Raw genomic sequence first — 19228 nt, forward strand, 5'->3', positions numbered from 1 at the left:
AAGAGAAGAACTGTCTCAGGACAGTGCACTCTCTCATACAAACATCTACACACAAACCCAGAGACGGCATTTTAGACTATAAAGTTTGCCATTTACATGATTCTGAAATAGAGCAGAGGAAGTTAAGTTCATAAACGAGTTTTGAGGCTAAGCTAAACTGACCTCTTAATTAACTTTTTCCCTCCTTAAAAACACAGCACTATTAATTATTAGTTTATCAAAGTGTCTACTGTATAAAACTGAGACACAAAAGCTACTATACTTCAAAGCTTCCATTAAGATTCCATTAGTGAACATCACTAATGAATATTTTTCAATGTTTACTTAGTCCATTGGTGATCTTGTGTCATCATAAAGAGAATTAGAGAAGAGTTGAAAAGGAGAACGTTAATGTTAATGGAAGACCTTGAATGTGTGTGTGTGTGTGTTAGGTATGTGCTTGTGTTTTATATGTCTTAATACTCGGTGTGGTAAAATGTACAGTAAACAAATGAAAAAGAGGCAGCCCCCCACTCCCCCCCCCTGCACCCCTGTGTCTCTTTCTTTCTCTCTCAAGCCCAGATGTGGATTTCATCCACTCAGCGGGGTCACTGAGTGACATCACTGTATTTATGTGAGGGGAGGGGAATGCGTGGGCATTGAGGCATTTGTGTTATCTCGGCCTCCTAACCTAGCCCTTTCTGCTCCGTTGCTCTTTTGGGTTAGACAGAAGTCAAGCCTGTTTTGAGACCTCTGCCCTGAGTTGAGCACTGCCTGGACAAGCCACATTCACCCCTTCAATCAGAGGAAGACTCTGCCCCTGGAGCAGGTTGTGAGTCCTGGAGCCGACGGGACTATTTGGTCTTGGCTGTGGGGCAGATAGAATTTTTTGAGGGGCAGTGATTGAATTTGATCTCATTCTGTTGTTGAATTTTTGGAATTGAAGTTGAGCTTCTTGTGCTCGGGATGTTTGCTATGAGGGTATCTATGTTTTTTCCCAACTTATCTGGTGTATGATGTATCCAGGCTGCGTGAGTTGTATGAGTTTTGATCAACAAAACAAAAGGCAAGTTGCAGCAGATCAAACTCTCTTCCTGCCGAGACAAAAGAGGGTTTCGCTGGCACGTACGTCACACACTCAAATTCCCATGGTCCACTGCTCCTAAACCATTTATACAACAGGTGGTAGTTATTTTACACACACAGTAAGCATATTTTAACAAAACTTGGCACGTGATGTAACCTTGTCTGACACTCTTAAGTCTTCATCTGAGAGCGTGACACATTGGAGGTGGTAATTTGCACATAAACAATTCCCTTTCCCATATTTTTAGTGGTTTGCTGTGTGTTTTTTGCAGTAGTGAGTTATGTGATGGTGATAGTCAAGAGGGACAGCCAGCCTGCTAGACTGAGGGTGTCTAGACCAGACTTGGGCTTGGCCGACGGGTCAGACTGGTCTGTCTGTGGATTGGCAGCTGCTCATAAACACACTCTCTGGTCCAGATGCTATTTCCATCCAGCCAGTTCACCACACCCTGACCTGTCACATGGACAGTGGTGTGCCCTTGGCCCCCTTAACCAGCGTAAGACCTCATTCAGGCAAGATTCACCGCAAATGCAGATCTAGCATACTACCGGCTGACCGGTAGTTGTCGAGCCAAGGCCAGGACATCGAGGGAAATATCCAGTGCATGGACAGTTTCAGACCAAACTATCATTACAAAGTATGTATAGTCACCTTCAACGAGGGCCACTGTTGCATATTCTTGTGTGGGAGCCTTTGGCACAGCTGAGTCACTGTAACTTCTGGACACAGAGAGTCCTGGATACAACAGTGAGACATCAGCATCCAGCATGGAAAGGATAGGAATGGGTTAACAAGCAATTGGCTTTGTTTCTAGCTCTTCCTCCTCCTTCAGCGCCAGGAGAGCAGCGGCCCTTAAGTCTCTCAGAGTACTGAAACATAGTAGTTGCTGGCAGTGTTGTCCCACTTCAGAGCACAAACAGCAGGCCATTTGTGGTGTGTTATGAGGAAATTGCACCGTGCTGTCAGGTGAAATGTGCTGGTGAGAATGCGATCAACCTGAAAGCTGGTTTGCTGCTGCGTTGTCATCAGCCAGTAGGATCGTGTTGGAGAGCAGTTATGCCTAGAGGGCAGTTACATAATCCCTTGGCACTTCAAGTATGTGTACACTGGAACAGATAGTAGACTTGAGGATCGGCATCCACCCCTGCCATAAACTGGGCCAAAGTGGTATTTTATAAATAGCGGTAGAGCGTGGGCCGTGGGGCTGGGCTGAGCTGAGCTCTGTGATGTCACTCAAATGCTACAAGACCACTCCTTGCTTAACTTCCTGTAGTAAAAAAAAAACCCTGCTTGTCTGAGACTGAGCCTCGGTACGTATTACTTTCTACTCCCCCCTCTCGCCCTCTGGTAAGGTCCATGGGCAGACACAATCGTAATCTAGGATTTCACAATCAGTCCACAGATTCTCTGTGGTTCCCTCATCTGCTGTACGGAGCAGGGCAAGGGTTGGCATGGAGAGGAGCGTAAATTATGATGCCCACACATTTTGTGGCCAATAACACTATGGGCGGAGGTGCACATAATAAACTATTGTAGTAGTGTGCCTACACAGTTGATGAAATGCTTTAAATGAGTCATTCAAAAAAGCTATAGCTCACTCTTCATTACGATTGTTTTTATTACTGACTCACATGTAGCAGACACCTGTGTGAGTAATTTTAGGGCCTGCTTTTTAAAAACACTCTCACTGTCGCTGGTTTGTGTTTACATGATAGAAAAGCCACCAGTTTGTTTCTTAACGGTCGTCTGGTTTGCTTTACTGTTCATTTGTTAATGACTGCTGGGATTTTAATAAGAACTTATGCTGCTGTCTAATTTCCCCTTCTCGTTTGTTGTGTGTCCTTTGTCGTTTAAAACTAATGAAAATGGAGCATAGCTACCTCAATTTAAAGAAATAATGCTCAGTCTTTAGCTGTATCTTATGGTGCATACGTTAGAAGATACTTTTTGTTATTTATCATTCAGGTATGCTAACTTAACATTTCTTTTTGTATTAAATATTGTTGGGTTAAATATTTCCTGTATACAGTATTCCTGCTTCCCATTAAAAGCAGCCACAAAACCAGTGCAACAAGTCCCAGGATGAAGCTCAGACTCCTGTTGCTAAGTTACAGATGAGTGTTTTCCTATTTTTAGTGCAGAAGACTAGGATTCTCGTTGCAAGAATATATTTTCATTTGGAATATGATAATTGTCACAAAATGAATTGTTTCATGCCATTTTGAACTACAGTAATTAGATAATAGATTAGAGGAAGCTTAATGCAGAGCTGTCCTCTGGGGTTTGAGAGTACCTCGACAATAAGATGTTGAGGAGAGGGATTTTATTAATTCATAATGACTTTTATTAAGATAGGCTGCAATACAAAATGCATTTCCACAAATTTCATAGAGCAAGGAAGGCTGTTTTAATTTCGGTAACGTTTCTCCCAGAAAATTCTGTGATTTTTATTTTATTTACTTATTTTATTTTTTATTTTTTTTTTGCCATTTGACTACTCCAGCGTCTGGGTTTTTGTTTGTGCATGCTTATGTGTGTGTGGTTTGTTTAGTGCGCGATTGGTTGTGTCGGAGATGTCTAAGGTTGTCTGTGTGCTGGTTCGTTGCAGGTACAGTGGCGTCTTCCCCAGCCTCAACATGGCAGTGAAACGCCGGGAACAGGCGCTGCAGGACTACAAACGGTTGCAATCCAAAGTGGAAAAGTATGAAGAGAAAGAAAAAACGGGGCCCGTTATGGTCAAACTACATCAGGTACTGTGAGTTTAAAGCTTGCATCGGTGCACGTGTTGGTCCACTCCAATGCTCCCTCTATCTGCAGAGGAGCAGAGTTCACTTGCTCTTACATGCTGCACGTATTGTGAATAGAGCGCAATAAGTGGAGAAAGACACAAATGCTGACTGGATATGAACAAAAATAGTTGAGCACATGCATACTGTACATGTGCGCTCCTTCACCCACGCAAGCTACCAGGCTCTCAAGTAGTGCCTTTTCAAAAAGGCACTGCTGCACATCTACAGGCACGTAATTGAGAATTGTAGACACACACACATACACACCATGAGGCCACTACAGAAGCGCACACATTCACAGATAGCGCTGCAGTGTTGCCTATGCTATTGCCTCTAACACATCCTCACATGGCGAGCCACCCACACACATTGAGAAAAGCACTGTCAGGGGAACAAAGCCTTGAAGAGGCCCCTACATCCCTGCCCTTTGAGTCCCTGTGCACTTAAAGAAATGATCTTGACAAAACACTCGTATGCCATTTCAGCTGGCATGTGTAAAGAAAACTAACTAATGATCATGCCATAATGCAGCAGATAAACAATATGTTGTAGTTTGAATATAGCAACCCTCCCTCCTCCCCTCCCCTTCTGCTTAATAAAAATTCTCACCCTCTCACACATATTCATTGTGCATTCCATAACTCCATGCCTACAGTAGACTACCCACTAATACATTCACACACAGATCAGTGGTGCTGGAGTCCACTCACAGCCAAGTCTGCCCACATTACCCACTCCTCCTCACTGTGGTCGTGATTACAGCCTTTTTTTTGCACTGCTTCTCCGTGGGAATTAGGCAAATATCTGAACAATAAGAAAAAGGACACTAAAGATGTCTTCAGTGCTGAAATACTTAAAACTAACTTGTTTCTCTTTGCAGGTATTTGTTTTTTTTTTCATAATCTGTGACTCTTTGCGCTGTTTTTTATGGAAGAATTTGTCGAATTATTTGTCAATTATGAGCTGATGTGGTGAAATGAGAGGATGTTATATAAAGTTTGAGCTGATAGTGGCTGCTGGTGACCCGTTCCTTTGTTTCCTGTCTCCCCTCCACACCCCAGGCCAGAGAGGAGCTCCGACCGGTCAAGGATGACTTTGAGGCCAAGAATAAGCAGCTGCTGGATGAGATGCCCAAGTTCTACCACAGCCGCATCGACTACTTCCAGCCCAGCTTTGAGGCTCTCATCAGGGCGCAGGTTAGCCCCCCCCCTCCCGACATGCACACACAATGAGGCGCTCACGCATTCACGCACGCACACACCCACCCCACAATGTGCTGTTACGCCCTCTGAGCATTGTTTAAACAGTGGATGAAGTGTCTGATGGAAGGGAGTGTATAATCCTGGCAGTCTGTCTCCCTCCACGCAGTCCTAATGCGATTAACCCCCAGTGACGGCCCACACTACTGTGTTTAGCCCAGGAAGGCCTCATCTGTCTGGCTCCACTGCAGCCCTGCAAGTCATCCTCTAACCTGAAGCTTCTCTTAAAGCAGCTGGGCGTCTCAAGTTAGCGCCACCATGTCCCCCTCCCCCACCCCAGACCTGCCATGTCATTTCCTCTTTGGGACAGTCACTGGCACACTCCTAATTAGTAAACTGGATTATCCTAGACCTAATGACAATTATGGAGTTGTATGATGTTCTTTGAAGTTAAAATTAGCCAACAGAGCACTCAAATATAACCAACATTAAATATTTCCACCAATCTGAGCTCAGGTCTTTTCTATCGTAAGGTTAAATCCCGTTTTTACCTTTCTACCTGGCTTCACATGGTGCAAGACCTCTTATTAGTCACACTAATGCTATTTTATTCTGTCTACATTATCTTTGTTCACATAGCTCACGCACATGAATGAGCATTTACACATGTTTACACACACACAGCCACACGTGGGTGGCCAGAGGACCAGTGGACCTCATCCCCAGCCTTGCTGCATGTGTTTGGTTTCATCCTCCACTCCCTTCTCTCCCAGCCGCTGCTCAGCTCCCAGCGGCAGCAGGAAAAGGCACAAAGGCAGCCTTTGTTGTGAGCCTTCAGCTTCACTACCATGAGTCCTGTCCAGCGACTGTCAGTGGGACACTTGGCCTGACCTGTCCACCTGTACGGATGTTGATGAATTGAGACATTGTCTTGATTTGTTTCTTTCAGTTTGGCATTCTCTGCTGCATATGTTCATTGTGGAAAAAACACACTAAAAAGATGACTTTCTTTGTCCTTTTTTCAGTTGATTTTCTTTGTTTCCTGAAACAGTGGTCACGCATTGTTAAGAATGCAACCTAAATTATTCATTATTTTTGTAGGCTTAGAGGTCAAAGTGTAACCTCTCTGTATAAATATTAAGCAGCTGGGACTATGGTATGTTAAAATGCCCAGACAGAAGTCATGTAAATTAAAGCTCTGCTTTACCCAAAGGCTCCTTTTTGTATCGTAGGTGGTCACAGTTGTGTGAGGCTGCGTTTACTCCTCGTGGTGACTCGTCTAATTGTAATAGTAGAGTGTCTTTGCTACGGAGGGCACCCAGACACTGGTCTGGTGTACATTATCATCACTGGTCATATGGACATTTCCGATGGCCCTTTCAACAAGCCACTTTTGGGGGAAAAAAATATCCGCTTTACCCCCACAAACAGCAGTAACCCGATACTTATGGCCCACTCATGTGGTTTAGGTGGCAAATATTGGTATAAACATAAAAAGGTCTTTCAGACTCAGCACTTAAAAAGGCTTGTACAATGTGGTTTAGAAACTTGACTTTTTTCCTTTTGGCTGACAGCGTCAAATCTGCTCTTGACATAGGGAGACAAACATTATTTCTATATAAGATGTATGATTCTTAGTTAATTTCAAATTTGACCTATTATGTCCTGGCCCTCAGCAAATGAGCAAATTTCTCCCACTGGTATCTTGGTTGGTCTTGCTGTTTCGGCCTACAATAGGACACACGTGCATTTCCGAGAAACCAACGATGCCCCCTTAAGAGCATGGTATCGTATGCATTGCTACATGAATAAATATTGTGGTGTGTGTGTGTGTGTGTGGGTTTTCAAGGGGTTGTATTTCCCAGTACTTTCATTCTGTGCCTACTCTTCTGGAGTCTTGTAATGTGATTAAAGTCTATTAATCATCAAAGGAACTCTCTAGGGAGCCTGACTCATGAACTAAGGGGAAGAAGCAGGGGTGGGAAGTGTCAAGAAAGCTTTCAGTGAACACTCTCTATCTCTTGTTCAGATTGGGAGAGAAAAGCAGGGTCACTACCCACTGAAGCGCTGGGTTTTTGGGGCTTTGTCGGAGTTGTTTGATATCTGTGGGCTCCCTCTTCTCCTCTCGAATCACTTCTCATTAGCGGGGTTGAAGAGGTATGAGACCAGCAGCTTCGGACTAGTGTAAGTAAAAGTAAGGTTAGATTGTGCGAGTGGAGCAGAGTTTGGATGTGATTCTGGAGTTTTTCCTGCAAGGCATCCATGAAAGGTCTGTGGACTGACCCTGTCCTGTCTTTATCAGAGGACAGACAGGACTATTTTTTTCTGCCATCACAGACTAATTTTTATTTTTCTTTCCTGCCCCCCCCTCCCCAGGTGGTCTATTTCACCGAAATGCACAAGATCTTCAGCGAGTTAACAGATCAGATTGACCAGGCAGGGTTGACTGATGAGCAGAGGAAGAGGGAGACCGAGGCCAAGCTCAACGAGTTGCGTGCTCTGTCCATTGTCGCCGATGACTGAGGGAGGAAAGCCGAAAACCGGGAAGGTCTCCTTTCATGCGTCTCTGAATGGATTGCACTCTTTTCAGGACAGCAATGGCCTTAACCTGATTATCAGCTTGTTTCCTTGCGGCCCCATCAACCCCCCATTCCTCTTGCACTACACTCCCATGTCTCATTCTCAGACTCTCTGCAACCCAAAGCAGCTGAAATGCCACATTAACTAAGCCATGAGCCAAGTGCAACATTATAAGCCAATATGTTGTTGTTTTTTTAGTAAAGGAATCAAACCGTTTTCGTCAGAACCAATTAACAGGGTTACACTTCTTGGTTTCAAAGATTGTCTATAAGCATTTGTTTCTAAAGTAGGAAATGAGTGAGGAAATGTTTTTATTAGTCACATCTGCTGTGTTACCAACAATCTGTGAAATATAGTTTTTATTACCCAACTTTGAAATATCAAACACCACAGACTGAATGTTATTTAACGTACTGCAGGTTAGCAGCATGAAAATGTATTTCTGTATTTTGGCCTATGCTGGTTATATGTACGTTTAGCTCTGTGCCATGTCGTATGAGGGCTTTTTATTGGGGTTTACAGGATGATATTGGTAACATCGCCTGTACATAATGTGCCTACATTGTCCTGACTGTGGATGTAACATGAAAACTAACTTGTGTGAAGTGAGATTGTGCCTTTGCAGCTGTGTTGAAAGGTCGACCTCTCAGGCTCCGGCGAGAACATGTTGCTGTTGGAAGTCGAATTTCTGTCCAAAACAAAGGCTGGTGCTCCCTCTAGTGGAAAATACTGACCATGACACACTATTTTACTTTTATTCACACCATCCATCATTTGTTCTATTGTTGTGGTTTGTTAGCAAAGAAGCTCACACATTGTTGGTACTCTAGAGAAAGTCCTTTTCTCTGTACTCTACACCAGGGTTGTGGAATTTTAAAATTTTGGACCAAATCATACTGTCATTGCACTCCTTTGTTTCCACCTTTATCAGGTTCTGCCTCAGTATGATGAACACACCCAGGTAATGGGGCTACACAGTAATGTACATACACTGATCGCTCTGATATCATGTCAGTGGGTGATTTTGAGGTGTCACACCAAGAAGTTAACTATTTATTGTTTGAAAGACATGTTTTGATTTTGAAATTAAGAATTTGCTTCAGCCATTTTCAGTTGATTGCCTGTCTTTGTGTTCTGCAACGCAGACTGTTTGAGTTACTCATGAATAACTGTATTAATGAAGGTGTTTTTCTAAATGATGAAGAATTAAGTTGTAGGTTGTTGTTTTTTAACACTAAGTGAATACTTTAACATTAGAGTTGGTTTTATTTAGGTTTTTTAATGTATAATACCACAATCTGTTAAATGACTGTTTCTCAGTTGTCATCTCAATTCATAATTAATCATGCAATAAATGAACAGTGGAAAAAGCAACCATGTATACAATGTGCATTGTTAACCACTTACTATTGTATTGTTTAAATATCCACAGCATATTTCTCAGGGTGAGTGCAGTAATATAAATGTTGTAGAATTCACAGAAATCACACAAGAGGATTATCAGTTACTAATCTTTATTTCTGGTCAGTTGGACTTTACTGGAATTAGTCAGTGTCCTGTCAACAAATCTCAATATAAGCATTATTTACAGCTCAGCCATTTTCTTCTCTTTTAAAAAAAAATCATTGCTGGTCGAGACCCTCAATAGTTTTAATGGTTAAACATAAGGTGAAGGATTACGTCCTCACGTGTTTATGAAATGTTTCTGAATCAATTAGGAAAATGCATTACCATCGAGCTAAGATAAAAAAAAATTTGTGAGAAGCTTAAATCATAGCGATACAAGGGCCCAAAAACTGTAAAATACAAACCTACAATTGAAGCAAATTCTATGAGCAGCAACGACCCAAGTGCACATAACAGTGTCCCTTTATAAAATTCTTGCATGTGAAAAAGAAGAGGACAGTGTAAATGTCTAACTTAATGTCTGCAGACTTCTTCCTAACAACTTTTGTTCTGATCTCTACAACTACACAATAATTTATTTATCAGTTAAAAATCTCCAAGTGAATCCCAGTTCTGTATTAGTGACGAGGACAGTGAGATCGGACACAAAATGGTTTGGTCCCATTCTGTCTTATTTTTCATGTGAAGAGTTAATACATTACACACACACGTTCAAGAGGTGGACATGAGTTAATACTTCTTTGAAGCAAAATACCACTATTCCAAAATATATCTTGTTGCATATTTTAGATAAGGCACTGCTGGATATTTTTTAATTTCCTTTTCCCAAGTCCCTGTCCTATTTTTTCCCTTATTGGAAACCAGTAACCCTTGTGTGTGAGTGGAGTCCTTTAAATGGCAGTCTTGCTGTACATGCTTGATATTTGTTCCTGAAAGACTCTGCGGATGTCGGCACGTCTACTTTTCAGTGTGGGGGTGAGAAGGCCGTTGGCGACACTGAACGTCTCTGGATGCAAGTGAAGGTCCTTCACCTGAACGGAGAGAGAGGTAAAGACACGAAATCACAACCAAAGTCAGTAATGTGAGCTCGCAAATGTTAACCAAGACCAATATCAGCAGAGACTAACTTGTTCAAAGGACTTCAGGCCTGCTGACTTCCCCTCAGCTTTCATGTCCTCTAATACTGCCTTCTGTACATCCTGTTGGAAGACCAATAATCCAGTCAATGTTTTTGAAATGTCCAGTCATGTAAAGTAGTTAAAGTTATGAAATTGGGGTTTATATGACATACAGGATTCTGGCACAGCTCTTCATAGGATCCCACAAATCCTCGCTCTTTAACCCAGTCAACAAACACCTCAGGGTCAGGCACAACTATGCCTATGAGATAAGACTGGGAACATGAAATAGAAGAGAAAAATCAAAAAATTGAACTTGAAGCCACAGCAAATGTTCTAAATCTAATAAATCGTTGTACCTGTAAACTATCTCCGTGCACAAACACTTGCAGCACAGGAACACAGCGCATGTAGACGTTTTCTATCTTCTCTGGAGCGATGTACTCTCCCTGGGACAACTTGAAGATGTGTTTTTTCCTGTCAATGATGCGTAGTGTCCCATTCTGGCAGAGGTAAACACACATTTGCTCACTTACAGGAGACTAGAAGATGATATCTGCCACCTACAGACTGATTCTATCTAATCTTACTGGAAGCCACTGGCCCACGTCCCCGCTGTGCAGCCAGCCGTCGCTGTCCAAGGCTTCTGATGTCCTTTCTGGGTCCCTCAGGTAGCCTCTGAACACACTGGGGCCTCGAATACAGATCTAACAGGAAAAAGCAGTGAGATTGTCACAAGACACCAGACTGTCCAGTAATGTGTAAAGCATGATCGCATTTTAAGACTAGCTCACCTCTCCATCTCCGTTCTTGGCGTAGTAGTTCATGTCAGGGATGTCTACGAGCTTCACCATGGCACAGGGCAACGGAGCACCAACATGACCTGACAAAGACACATCCACATACCTGCTGAGGACAGGATTAACCAGCAAGGGCACGAAAGCACAAGTAATTTAGAGAAGAAAGGTAAGACTCAGATGTGGTCTTACCTGCGCTCCAGTCTCCCGGCATAGAGAAAGTGCAGCCTGCAGTGCACTCTGTCTGGCCATAACCCTCGAAGATCAGACAGCCCAGAGTGGCTCTGAGGAAGGACAGCACAGTGGGGGAGATGGGTGCTGAAGCAGTCAGGGCGAACCGCAGATTACCTCCTAAACTGGCCTGAAACACAAGTGATGCAGTGTTTGTGTAAAATAGTTCAAATACAATCATATTGTGGGTACAAGCAGAATCCCATTTCAACAGCATTTTTCAACCTAGACCATATTTTCCCATCTGCATTGGACATACCGAGCCAAAATCTTTCAGTTCTTGCTCGTCTATGTGCCTGCCTCTCCAATACACTCCCACAGGACCAATATGCTCTGGGTGATTTTGGCATGGACTGCTGGAATAGTGCTTCTCTTGTAAAGTTTGGATACAGTTTTATTGACTATTTGCAGGGCTGCTGGTCTACATGTATGGCTGTATTAAGTACTGCAAAAAATATAAACAGTGACAACTGTAGAGTCCTGGATTAACAGAAAATATGTCATTTTTTGAATTTTTTCAAAACCAGTTTTGGGAATTAAGTGATTACATGTAATTGGCTTTATGTAATAAGATAACAAACTCAAAAAATGTTCTATTAACCCTCTGGGGGCTTTAGAACTTGATAGGGGAATGGAGTAAATCTCATGTATTGCATTGTGCAGAGCTGCCACACACCTATGGGTTGACATGCGCAACACACAAGGAATGATGGGATTGCCAGTGGAGGTCAACCATGCTAACAGTGGTTTTCAACACTAAAAGATTTATAAATAATCGCATAAAAAAACACATTTGTGGAACTCAAATGTTTGTAGCTGCATTCCATTTATTTAGTACATGTCCAATATTATGTTTGATTTTGAACAACAAAATGGGAAAATATGACACAAGTGGAAATAAAATGGAGCTTAAAGCAACTGACCTGAATCCTGTTGAACACCAATTTGTCCCAAAGACTGTTGTTCCGTACAACCCCGCTGCTGAGCTCGGCCTGCTTTCTCCTCACAGCATAGTGAAGCAAAGCCCGTCGCAACGGAGAGGTCACGGAACCCAGGATCTTTAAGGAAATCAACAATTATGTACAAAGACAGAAACAAGGTTTAGAATATAACCGTCCAAGGATTGTTGTAGCCCTTCTACAACGAGTGCTACTAAATGACAAGATCCCAATTTATTCACTGACCTTGTCATAGATGCGATTGAGTAAACGAGGCACAACAGGAAAGAAGGTAGGTTTGAGGGTTTTAATGTCATCCATAAGAAGAGAAATGTCGCCTTGGTAGAAGCCTACTCTGGCCCCATGGCAGAACATAGAGACCTGTGACAAAAACAGACTTTAATTTAGGGTTTACACATAAACACACACACACACAAAAAAAGGGTCTGAGAAGAGGATCAACTACCTGAATCATCCTCTCAAACATGTGGGCAAGTGGCAGGTAAGAGATCGACACATCCTCTTGTTGGATCACAAACGAACCCTGAGAGAAAACGAGGAAGAAAATGAGCAAAGCACAGGGGAGAGATAAAGTTCAGACAGCAGCATACGGCGAAGCCTCACAGGCAATCAAACGTGCTGTATAGCTTTTTCAACAGCAGTTAGATAGCGGAATCTTTATACAGGGGCAATTAGTACCTCGCAGCGACAGGGGCAATCAAACAGCCAATTAATCATACCATTAGACACAGCAGGGAGAGGGACAGTTTTGAGATACAGAGACACAAGCAGATGGGAAGTGATGCTAGCTGTGAGGCTGTTCTCAATTAGACAAGGAGGTGGAAGTGTAGACAGACCTCCAGGATCTTAATGACAGAGGAAGTGTTGGAGGCGATGTTGCCGTGGGTGATCATGGCTCCCTTGGGCTTCCCTGGATAAATAAACAAGACATTATTGCAGTGCCCTGCGCAGCAGAGGAATCTACAGCGGTGCCATAAAGAGAGGTTGTTAGTGGGCACTGAAGGACACTTCTCTACTGATGTGAGTGAAGGATAATTACGCAGAGTCGAATGAAATCAGACGGTACCTGTGGTTCCACTGGTGAAGCAAACCACGGCCAGATCCTGAGGCTGGGGCGGCTACAGCAGGCAGCAATAAAACATGAGAATAAGACAACAGGCTTCCTCCACTCTTAATTTAAGCCATGTTTACAAGTGAGTGTTAATGATATCTTATGGGACAGGAGCAACTATAAAACTGTCATCCTAGCATTTAGAGGGGGATTAGCTATTTACTGGGACCAGTTTGATGCGGTGATGTAGCAGCTGAGCGACGATAAACTCACCACAGGATCTTTGAGGTTCTGCCTTCCCAGGTCCTAAGATGTGGACAAAGAGGAGGTTCTGCATATCAATTTACATATCACCATCGATGACTAAATTAAAAGGGGGATAAACTTAAGTGATTCTGCATTATAGGGATCGAGTGCTTCCACGCTGCTCACCATGAGCTGCTCCAGTTTCAAAACCTCCACCTCGCAATTCTTCGCCCTCTCCACAAAGGCATCGCTGAAATCGTTAAAGAGAACCAGGCAGGAGAGCTTCGGTGTCACGCCTTTCTCCTTGTTCTCTAACAAAGACGCTGCCTTCTCCTCCCGGTCACAGATCACCACAGAGATCTCCGCTAAGAACCCAGCACAACACACTTTATTGATCTCATGCAGGAAAACTGATGCACAGATAACTTAGTTAGAATACTATCTTTACACATTATAATAATCTGCTATATACAAATGAAGCATGAAAAACTAACCTAAAAAAGGTACTAAATACTATAAATAGTTCAGTGTGTTAACTTCTGACATTAAGAAGGAATAGTTCACTCAAAGGTGAGAAATCAGTAGTTTTCTACTCAGCTTTAGTTAGAAGCTCCAGTCTTTTCTACAGGTAACACAAAATCATTAACATAATATAATACAATTAAAATCAAAACCAAACATTTCAGATTTGAATTCACACGACTTCGGGTCCAAACATCTAACCAGCTGTGGAAAGTAAGTACATTCACTCAAGTATTGCCATTTCTACTCCACTACAGTAAGCTGACAACCCATTAATTTACATGATTTACATTAAAACATACACTTATGAAATACAATACATTGTTAAAGATAAAACCAACAAATCCTTTCTGATTTTTAAACCCTGACCAAAAAAGCTTCATCTATGTATGAGAAGTTTATGAGTTGTTAGCCGTTCTACCAAAGAGTGATTTCCTCTCTAGACTTCGGGATCAAAAGGAGGTGAAATTACCCAATATTTCACAAAACAATTATAAATATGCTTTACTAAAAAGGGTCTGAGTACTTCTTCCACTGCTGGTTCCAACATAATGTATACCTCCTAATGTTCTATATTCTCTTTGCTTTTATATTTTCTTTATTGGAGTTGTAAATATGCACGCAGTGTGCAGCCTGTCAGCCTCCAAAACAATATCCTGGCAGAAGCATGACTGTGCATTGCTCTCCACTGAGGTCTTCAATCAAGTGTGATTTGATATGGGAGGCTGGCAGCAGGGTCCAAAATTACCACCTGCCAAGCGTCAAATGCGGGTCAATTTTGGGTTTGCCGGAAAAATAAATTGGGGTCATCGGGCCAGGTGGCCGGTTACTCATTTGGAATCACAGAGTAGGACCAGGTTTGCATCGCTATGTTCTTTTAAGCGTAGTGCTAATGTGACTATTAATGTCCACTGTCACCCATCGTGATGTCAGTAAAACAAATCAAAAGCACATTACTAGTATTTGGTGCTTTCTGCACAAGTTCTTTCTTGTTTTTGCCGTGACTATCGTCTGTGTTACATGTCATTAGAGATGTGGCGACACATTCTCAGTGTTCTTAAGCCACCAAAAAGAAAACATGAAGACAAAGAGAAAAGTCTTGGAGGTCTGCGTTTTTGAAGAGCCTCAAGATCCTGGCTAAAATATGAAGTTTAGAAAGGCTTAAAACTTGAGGTCAGTATTTTTAGTTTGGTGAACTATTCCTTTAAATAATAATAAAATCTCATTAACAGTGTGTTTGTTATTTCTAGATGCAGGTTCTCTCACCCAGGTGGAGTATGTGGACCATGGCCTCCAGCCCCAGTGTCTCATACAGAGGCACCAACGCCATGGAGTAAGTGTAGCAGGCCAGCTCAGAGATGATCCACTGTCACCAGCAGAGGGAGACAAAGCAGCACTGTTAGACTGATTTCACACACTGAGTATTTGTTGAGTTAGATATCTCAACATTAGGAGTTATGATCTACATGAACGTGCATTTCATATTTACAAAACAAACAAAACTACATTCTTAATAAAACAAAAATACCACTCAGAGTAGATTGGTCTGATGGGAGGTTGAGAGCTCTGATGGAGCAGAAAATTATCTCTCACTTTCAGTCTACACAGGAATGACAAAAATGGCTTTGCCCTACGGATATATTAAAAAATGAGTCTGGGAGCAGACATGCTCCAATATTAGCTGCCCTAGAGACCCATATTCACCACCAGCACTCTGCTCTCAATATGAATAAATACAAAACACACTTTCAGGGTAGGCACAGACAAAAACAAATCATATTTAATTTTCTAAATTCATACACAGAATGTGATCCTAGGCTCCAAGGGTTGGAGTGAACCTCTATGGAGGTGTGTGTGTATGAGAATATATTAAGTTCTACCCAGGTGAAATACAAGTTTGAACATCTTGATCAACAGTCTTGATTAGAGGCCAAGGCTTAGAAGTTATCTAATCAATTCTGCAGCTCACAGGAAACCAGCCAGTGTGGGAACAAGCGTCACACTACAAAACGAGTTCATACCTCTGGTCTGTTTTGTGCATATATCCCGACAAACTGCTGCGGGTTCGGCAGGCAGCCCTTGGCCAGCAGCCCAGATCCCAGAACCTGCGCCCGCTCCGCCACCTGAAGAGTTGGAGACGCTCAGTCAACAAACAGCAGAAGAGGAACGGACGACACAGAAGTGCTATTACAACTAAAGGATGAAATAATAAAACTTGTCAGACCTCAGTGTAGGAGATCCACTCGTAGGGCTGCCCCGGCTTTCTGAAGCCAAGACATGGGCCATTTCCTGAGGGACATGAGACAGTTGTGTCAGGTCAGTTCAAACATATGCAAGATTTATAGCAGGATTTATAGAAAACGAATAACAACTAAGACAGGGAACACTGTATCCATCATAATAGGACATCTATGTCATGGAAATTGGATGTTTTGAAATGTTCTCTTTTTGAATTTGTGGACCTGCATACTGCATTCTGATTCGTCATGTAGCCATCCTGGTTGTTGTTGCCGTCTAGTGTCACACTCAAATAATAAAATGGATAAAAAATAGTAGCATGCTGTGTGTGTGATATAGTGCTTTATTTCTTGAACTAGAGGCTTAATATCTTGAATATCAAAGTTTCGCTTACGACCCAAATCTAGTACAACTTGTGTTGATCTGTCAAGACATAAAATGACTTTATCTGACAGCTAGAAACAAAGATGAGCAACACTTAAACATACTGCAAGGAGAAACCAGTTATGAAACAGTCTCAACTGAATACTGATGCCTCTATATGATCTACATAAACAAATGAGCAAGAAGAAATCAATGAAATGAGGTGGTAGAAACGCTACTGCTTTTATCCACAGGGGCCCTTGAACGTATTCCAAATATATATATTATAAAATAAATATAAATATAAATTGTGATGAGCAATTGCAGCTATAATACCTCAGTTGACTAAATTAATGATACAAATCTAATATTAATTCATTATGGCATCAAATTATAATAAACATATTTGATCAGACTTTATGTACACAGAGTGTCATTATAATAAAAATAAATACATTTGAATGTTTAACAAATGAGTTTTACTTTGATGATAGATCAATAAAATACTTTTGATTGTTGAGATTTTTCATTTTGTCAATTTTCCCTCCTCCATTGCATAAAACAGCTTTCCCTTTAGCAACTTGATTGTTGTGTTTTTGTATTAATGCAATGGGGTTTGGTCGGATTTTGTGAGACTAAAAGAGCATAAATGTTTGTCTCTACCAACAGAAACCAATGCAATCTTTAAACTGAAGAAAGACACTATGAGAGGACCAAGTGTGTTGTGTATGTGCTTTACTCCACCTGCAATCCTCAGGCCTCTCTGGAACATGTCATACGCCGTCTTGGTGTCATCGTAGTAAAACTCCAGCAGTGAGTCATCTTTAAGCAGAGCAGATCGCCTGCAGCTGGGATCTCCCTACAACAAACACGATTGTCCAATTAAACAACTCAATCAACTGCTATGATCGCGACATGTGCCATTTACACAAGTCTACGCATAATGATACCAACAGCAATCAGGATCCACTCACGTTCACTGCCACAGACTGGGCCTGTAGATCACAGGGAGGACGCATGGGTCGAGGACGGGTCACCAGCCAGTACGCAGTGAGAGAGGCAAGGGCTCCTAAACCCAGCAGAGAGGAGGGGGACAGAGTCAACGAGGACAGGGAGAAGGAGGACAGAGGCAGAGATGGCAGAAGACTCCAGAAGTCCTCTGATTCAGACCCTTTGAGTGTAGCGCTGGAGCGAAGTGACCGTAACCACTCCTGGAAATGCATAGCTGAGTGGAGAAGACAGAAAAAAAAGAAAAGAAAAAAAAAGGAAAACCCAGTGAAACGGAAGGAAGTTATATGTTGCATTTACATTGTAAAGGCTTCATTGTGCAGCAGGTTAAAGCAAATGCAACATCTCCTGCAGGGGGCACCTCACAGTAAACATATACTGACCACGTTTTCAATTAATGGATTAATTGTTTAGTCTCTAAAATGTCGAAAAATACTACAAAATACAACTCCCAAGAGCCCAAGTTAGCATCTTCAAATTGCTTGTTTTCTCCACCCAACAGTCCAACTTCCAAAGGAATTTTAATTAAATTTTTAAACGAAAGCAGCAAATCCAATCAACATCATTATCCAATCATGCTTTATAAATAGGTGTGTAAGAAATGTCTAAATATGTAATCCTGATATTTTTGTGTTTTATCCTTATCGTATCAGCAGATTCTCAACAATAGACTGCCCTATTTATAAATTACTTAAATGACTGCTTGTCAAAATTGTTGGCGACTCCTTTTTTTGTTAATAAACGAATCAATTAATGGACAAATCATTTCAGCACTACTTAAAAATATGCTGGTAGTTACGCACCGGTAGATTTCTCGAATATCAAAGAGCAGCAGTTCAATACATTTTAAATAAGTGGAATGAAATGAAGCAAAGAGAGATTTAATTTCACTACAAGTCATTCAGTTGTAAATTGAAACTGATTGTAAATGATTTTTCCCAGACAGTGAAAGAAACTTGATACTATTACTATTAAAATATATACTGGATTAGTACTGGAAAACACTTTAATACAGTCAGACTCTGAATTGACAGAACCAGAGATCTCATATTTTTATTCCATACATTCTTCTTCCTTGTCAAATCCTGATGCCTACGTTACCCACAATGCAACTGAACCGCCAACAGTTCCATTGGAGATTCTGATGGTAGTAGCAGCTAACGTAGCCTTGACCCGCTAACCAGTTGAGATGAGGAGAGCACTACAGACGTCTGGTACACTCACTTAATTCTAACTGCACACCCACAGATGTCTTCATTTTCAAACCTGGAGCAGGAAGTGACATCACTCAAGGCAACATATCAGATTTTACACAGCTCCCTCTGGAGCCACAAGAGTACATATATACAATATACAATATGTACAAAATACAACTATTTTCACATATGTAGTAGTACTTCACAAGACCTGTAAACACACTTTGATGTGTAAAATCAGTGGAGTTTACCTTTAAAACATCCCTAACTATTCCCCACAGTAAACCCTGTTCACACTTAAAACAAAGAATTAAAAGAAAATGTAATCAAAAACATCATTCAGCTTCTGAAATTGTTAAACACCAGCCGGAGGAGTCCGGTTAAAAGGCTGAACCACACTGGGCCACAGGCTTGGCACCGCTCAGAGAGGGGAGAAGAAAAGGCCCGAGCTGTATACG

At 41.8% G+C, this 19228-nt stretch overlaps 2 protein-coding genes across 2 annotated transcripts in view; one reads left to right on the plus strand and one right to left on the minus strand.

Moving 5' to 3' along the window:
- Positions 1 to 9008, plus strand: part of bin3 (bridging integrator 3) — a 28455-nt gene extending 19447 nt beyond the window's left edge. Inside the window, exons 7-9 of the mRNA XM_035658091.1 lie at positions 3675 to 3816; positions 4917 to 5051; positions 7431 to 9008. Of these exons, the coding sequence (XP_035513984.1) occupies positions 3675 to 3816; positions 4917 to 5051; positions 7431 to 7577 (424 nt within the window). The 3' untranslated portion in view covers positions 7578 to 9008. The remainder of the gene's footprint in view (positions 1 to 3674; positions 3817 to 4916; positions 5052 to 7430) is intronic.
- A 131-nt stretch (positions 9009 to 9139) lies between these two features.
- Positions 9140 to 19228, minus strand: part of acsl2 (acyl-CoA synthetase long chain family member 2) — a 13650-nt gene continuing 3561 nt past the window's right edge. Inside the window, exons 2-20 of the mRNA XM_035659162.1 lie at positions 17541 to 17791; positions 17311 to 17425; positions 16190 to 16254; positions 15987 to 16088; positions 15232 to 15331; positions 13630 to 13808; positions 13471 to 13503; positions 13213 to 13264; positions 12983 to 13056; positions 12592 to 12669; positions 12372 to 12506; positions 12111 to 12245; positions 11149 to 11317; positions 10954 to 11042; positions 10750 to 10866; positions 10519 to 10662; positions 10333 to 10434; positions 10169 to 10240; positions 9140 to 10072 (exon numbers count right to left, since the gene is read on the minus strand). Coding sequence (XP_035515055.1) covers positions 9932 to 10072; positions 10169 to 10240; positions 10333 to 10434; positions 10519 to 10662; positions 10750 to 10866; positions 10954 to 11042; positions 11149 to 11317; positions 12111 to 12245; positions 12372 to 12506; positions 12592 to 12669; positions 12983 to 13056; positions 13213 to 13264; positions 13471 to 13503; positions 13630 to 13808; positions 15232 to 15331; positions 15987 to 16088; positions 16190 to 16254; positions 17311 to 17425; positions 17541 to 17789 — 2151 coding nt within the window. The 5' untranslated portion in view covers positions 17790 to 17791 and the 3' untranslated portion in view covers positions 9140 to 9931. The remainder of the gene's footprint in view (positions 10073 to 10168; positions 10241 to 10332; positions 10435 to 10518; positions 10663 to 10749; positions 10867 to 10953; positions 11043 to 11148; positions 11318 to 12110; positions 12246 to 12371; positions 12507 to 12591; positions 12670 to 12982; positions 13057 to 13212; positions 13265 to 13470; positions 13504 to 13629; positions 13809 to 15231; positions 15332 to 15986; positions 16089 to 16189; positions 16255 to 17310; positions 17426 to 17540; positions 17792 to 19228) is intronic.

This window comes from Morone saxatilis, unplaced genomic scaffold (genome assembly GCF_004916995.1).
Source record: "Morone saxatilis isolate NCDOM2014 unplaced genomic scaffold, NCSU_SB_2.0 Contig16, whole genome shotgun sequence".
Lineage (NCBI taxonomy): Eukaryota > Metazoa > Chordata > Actinopteri > Moronidae > Morone > Morone saxatilis.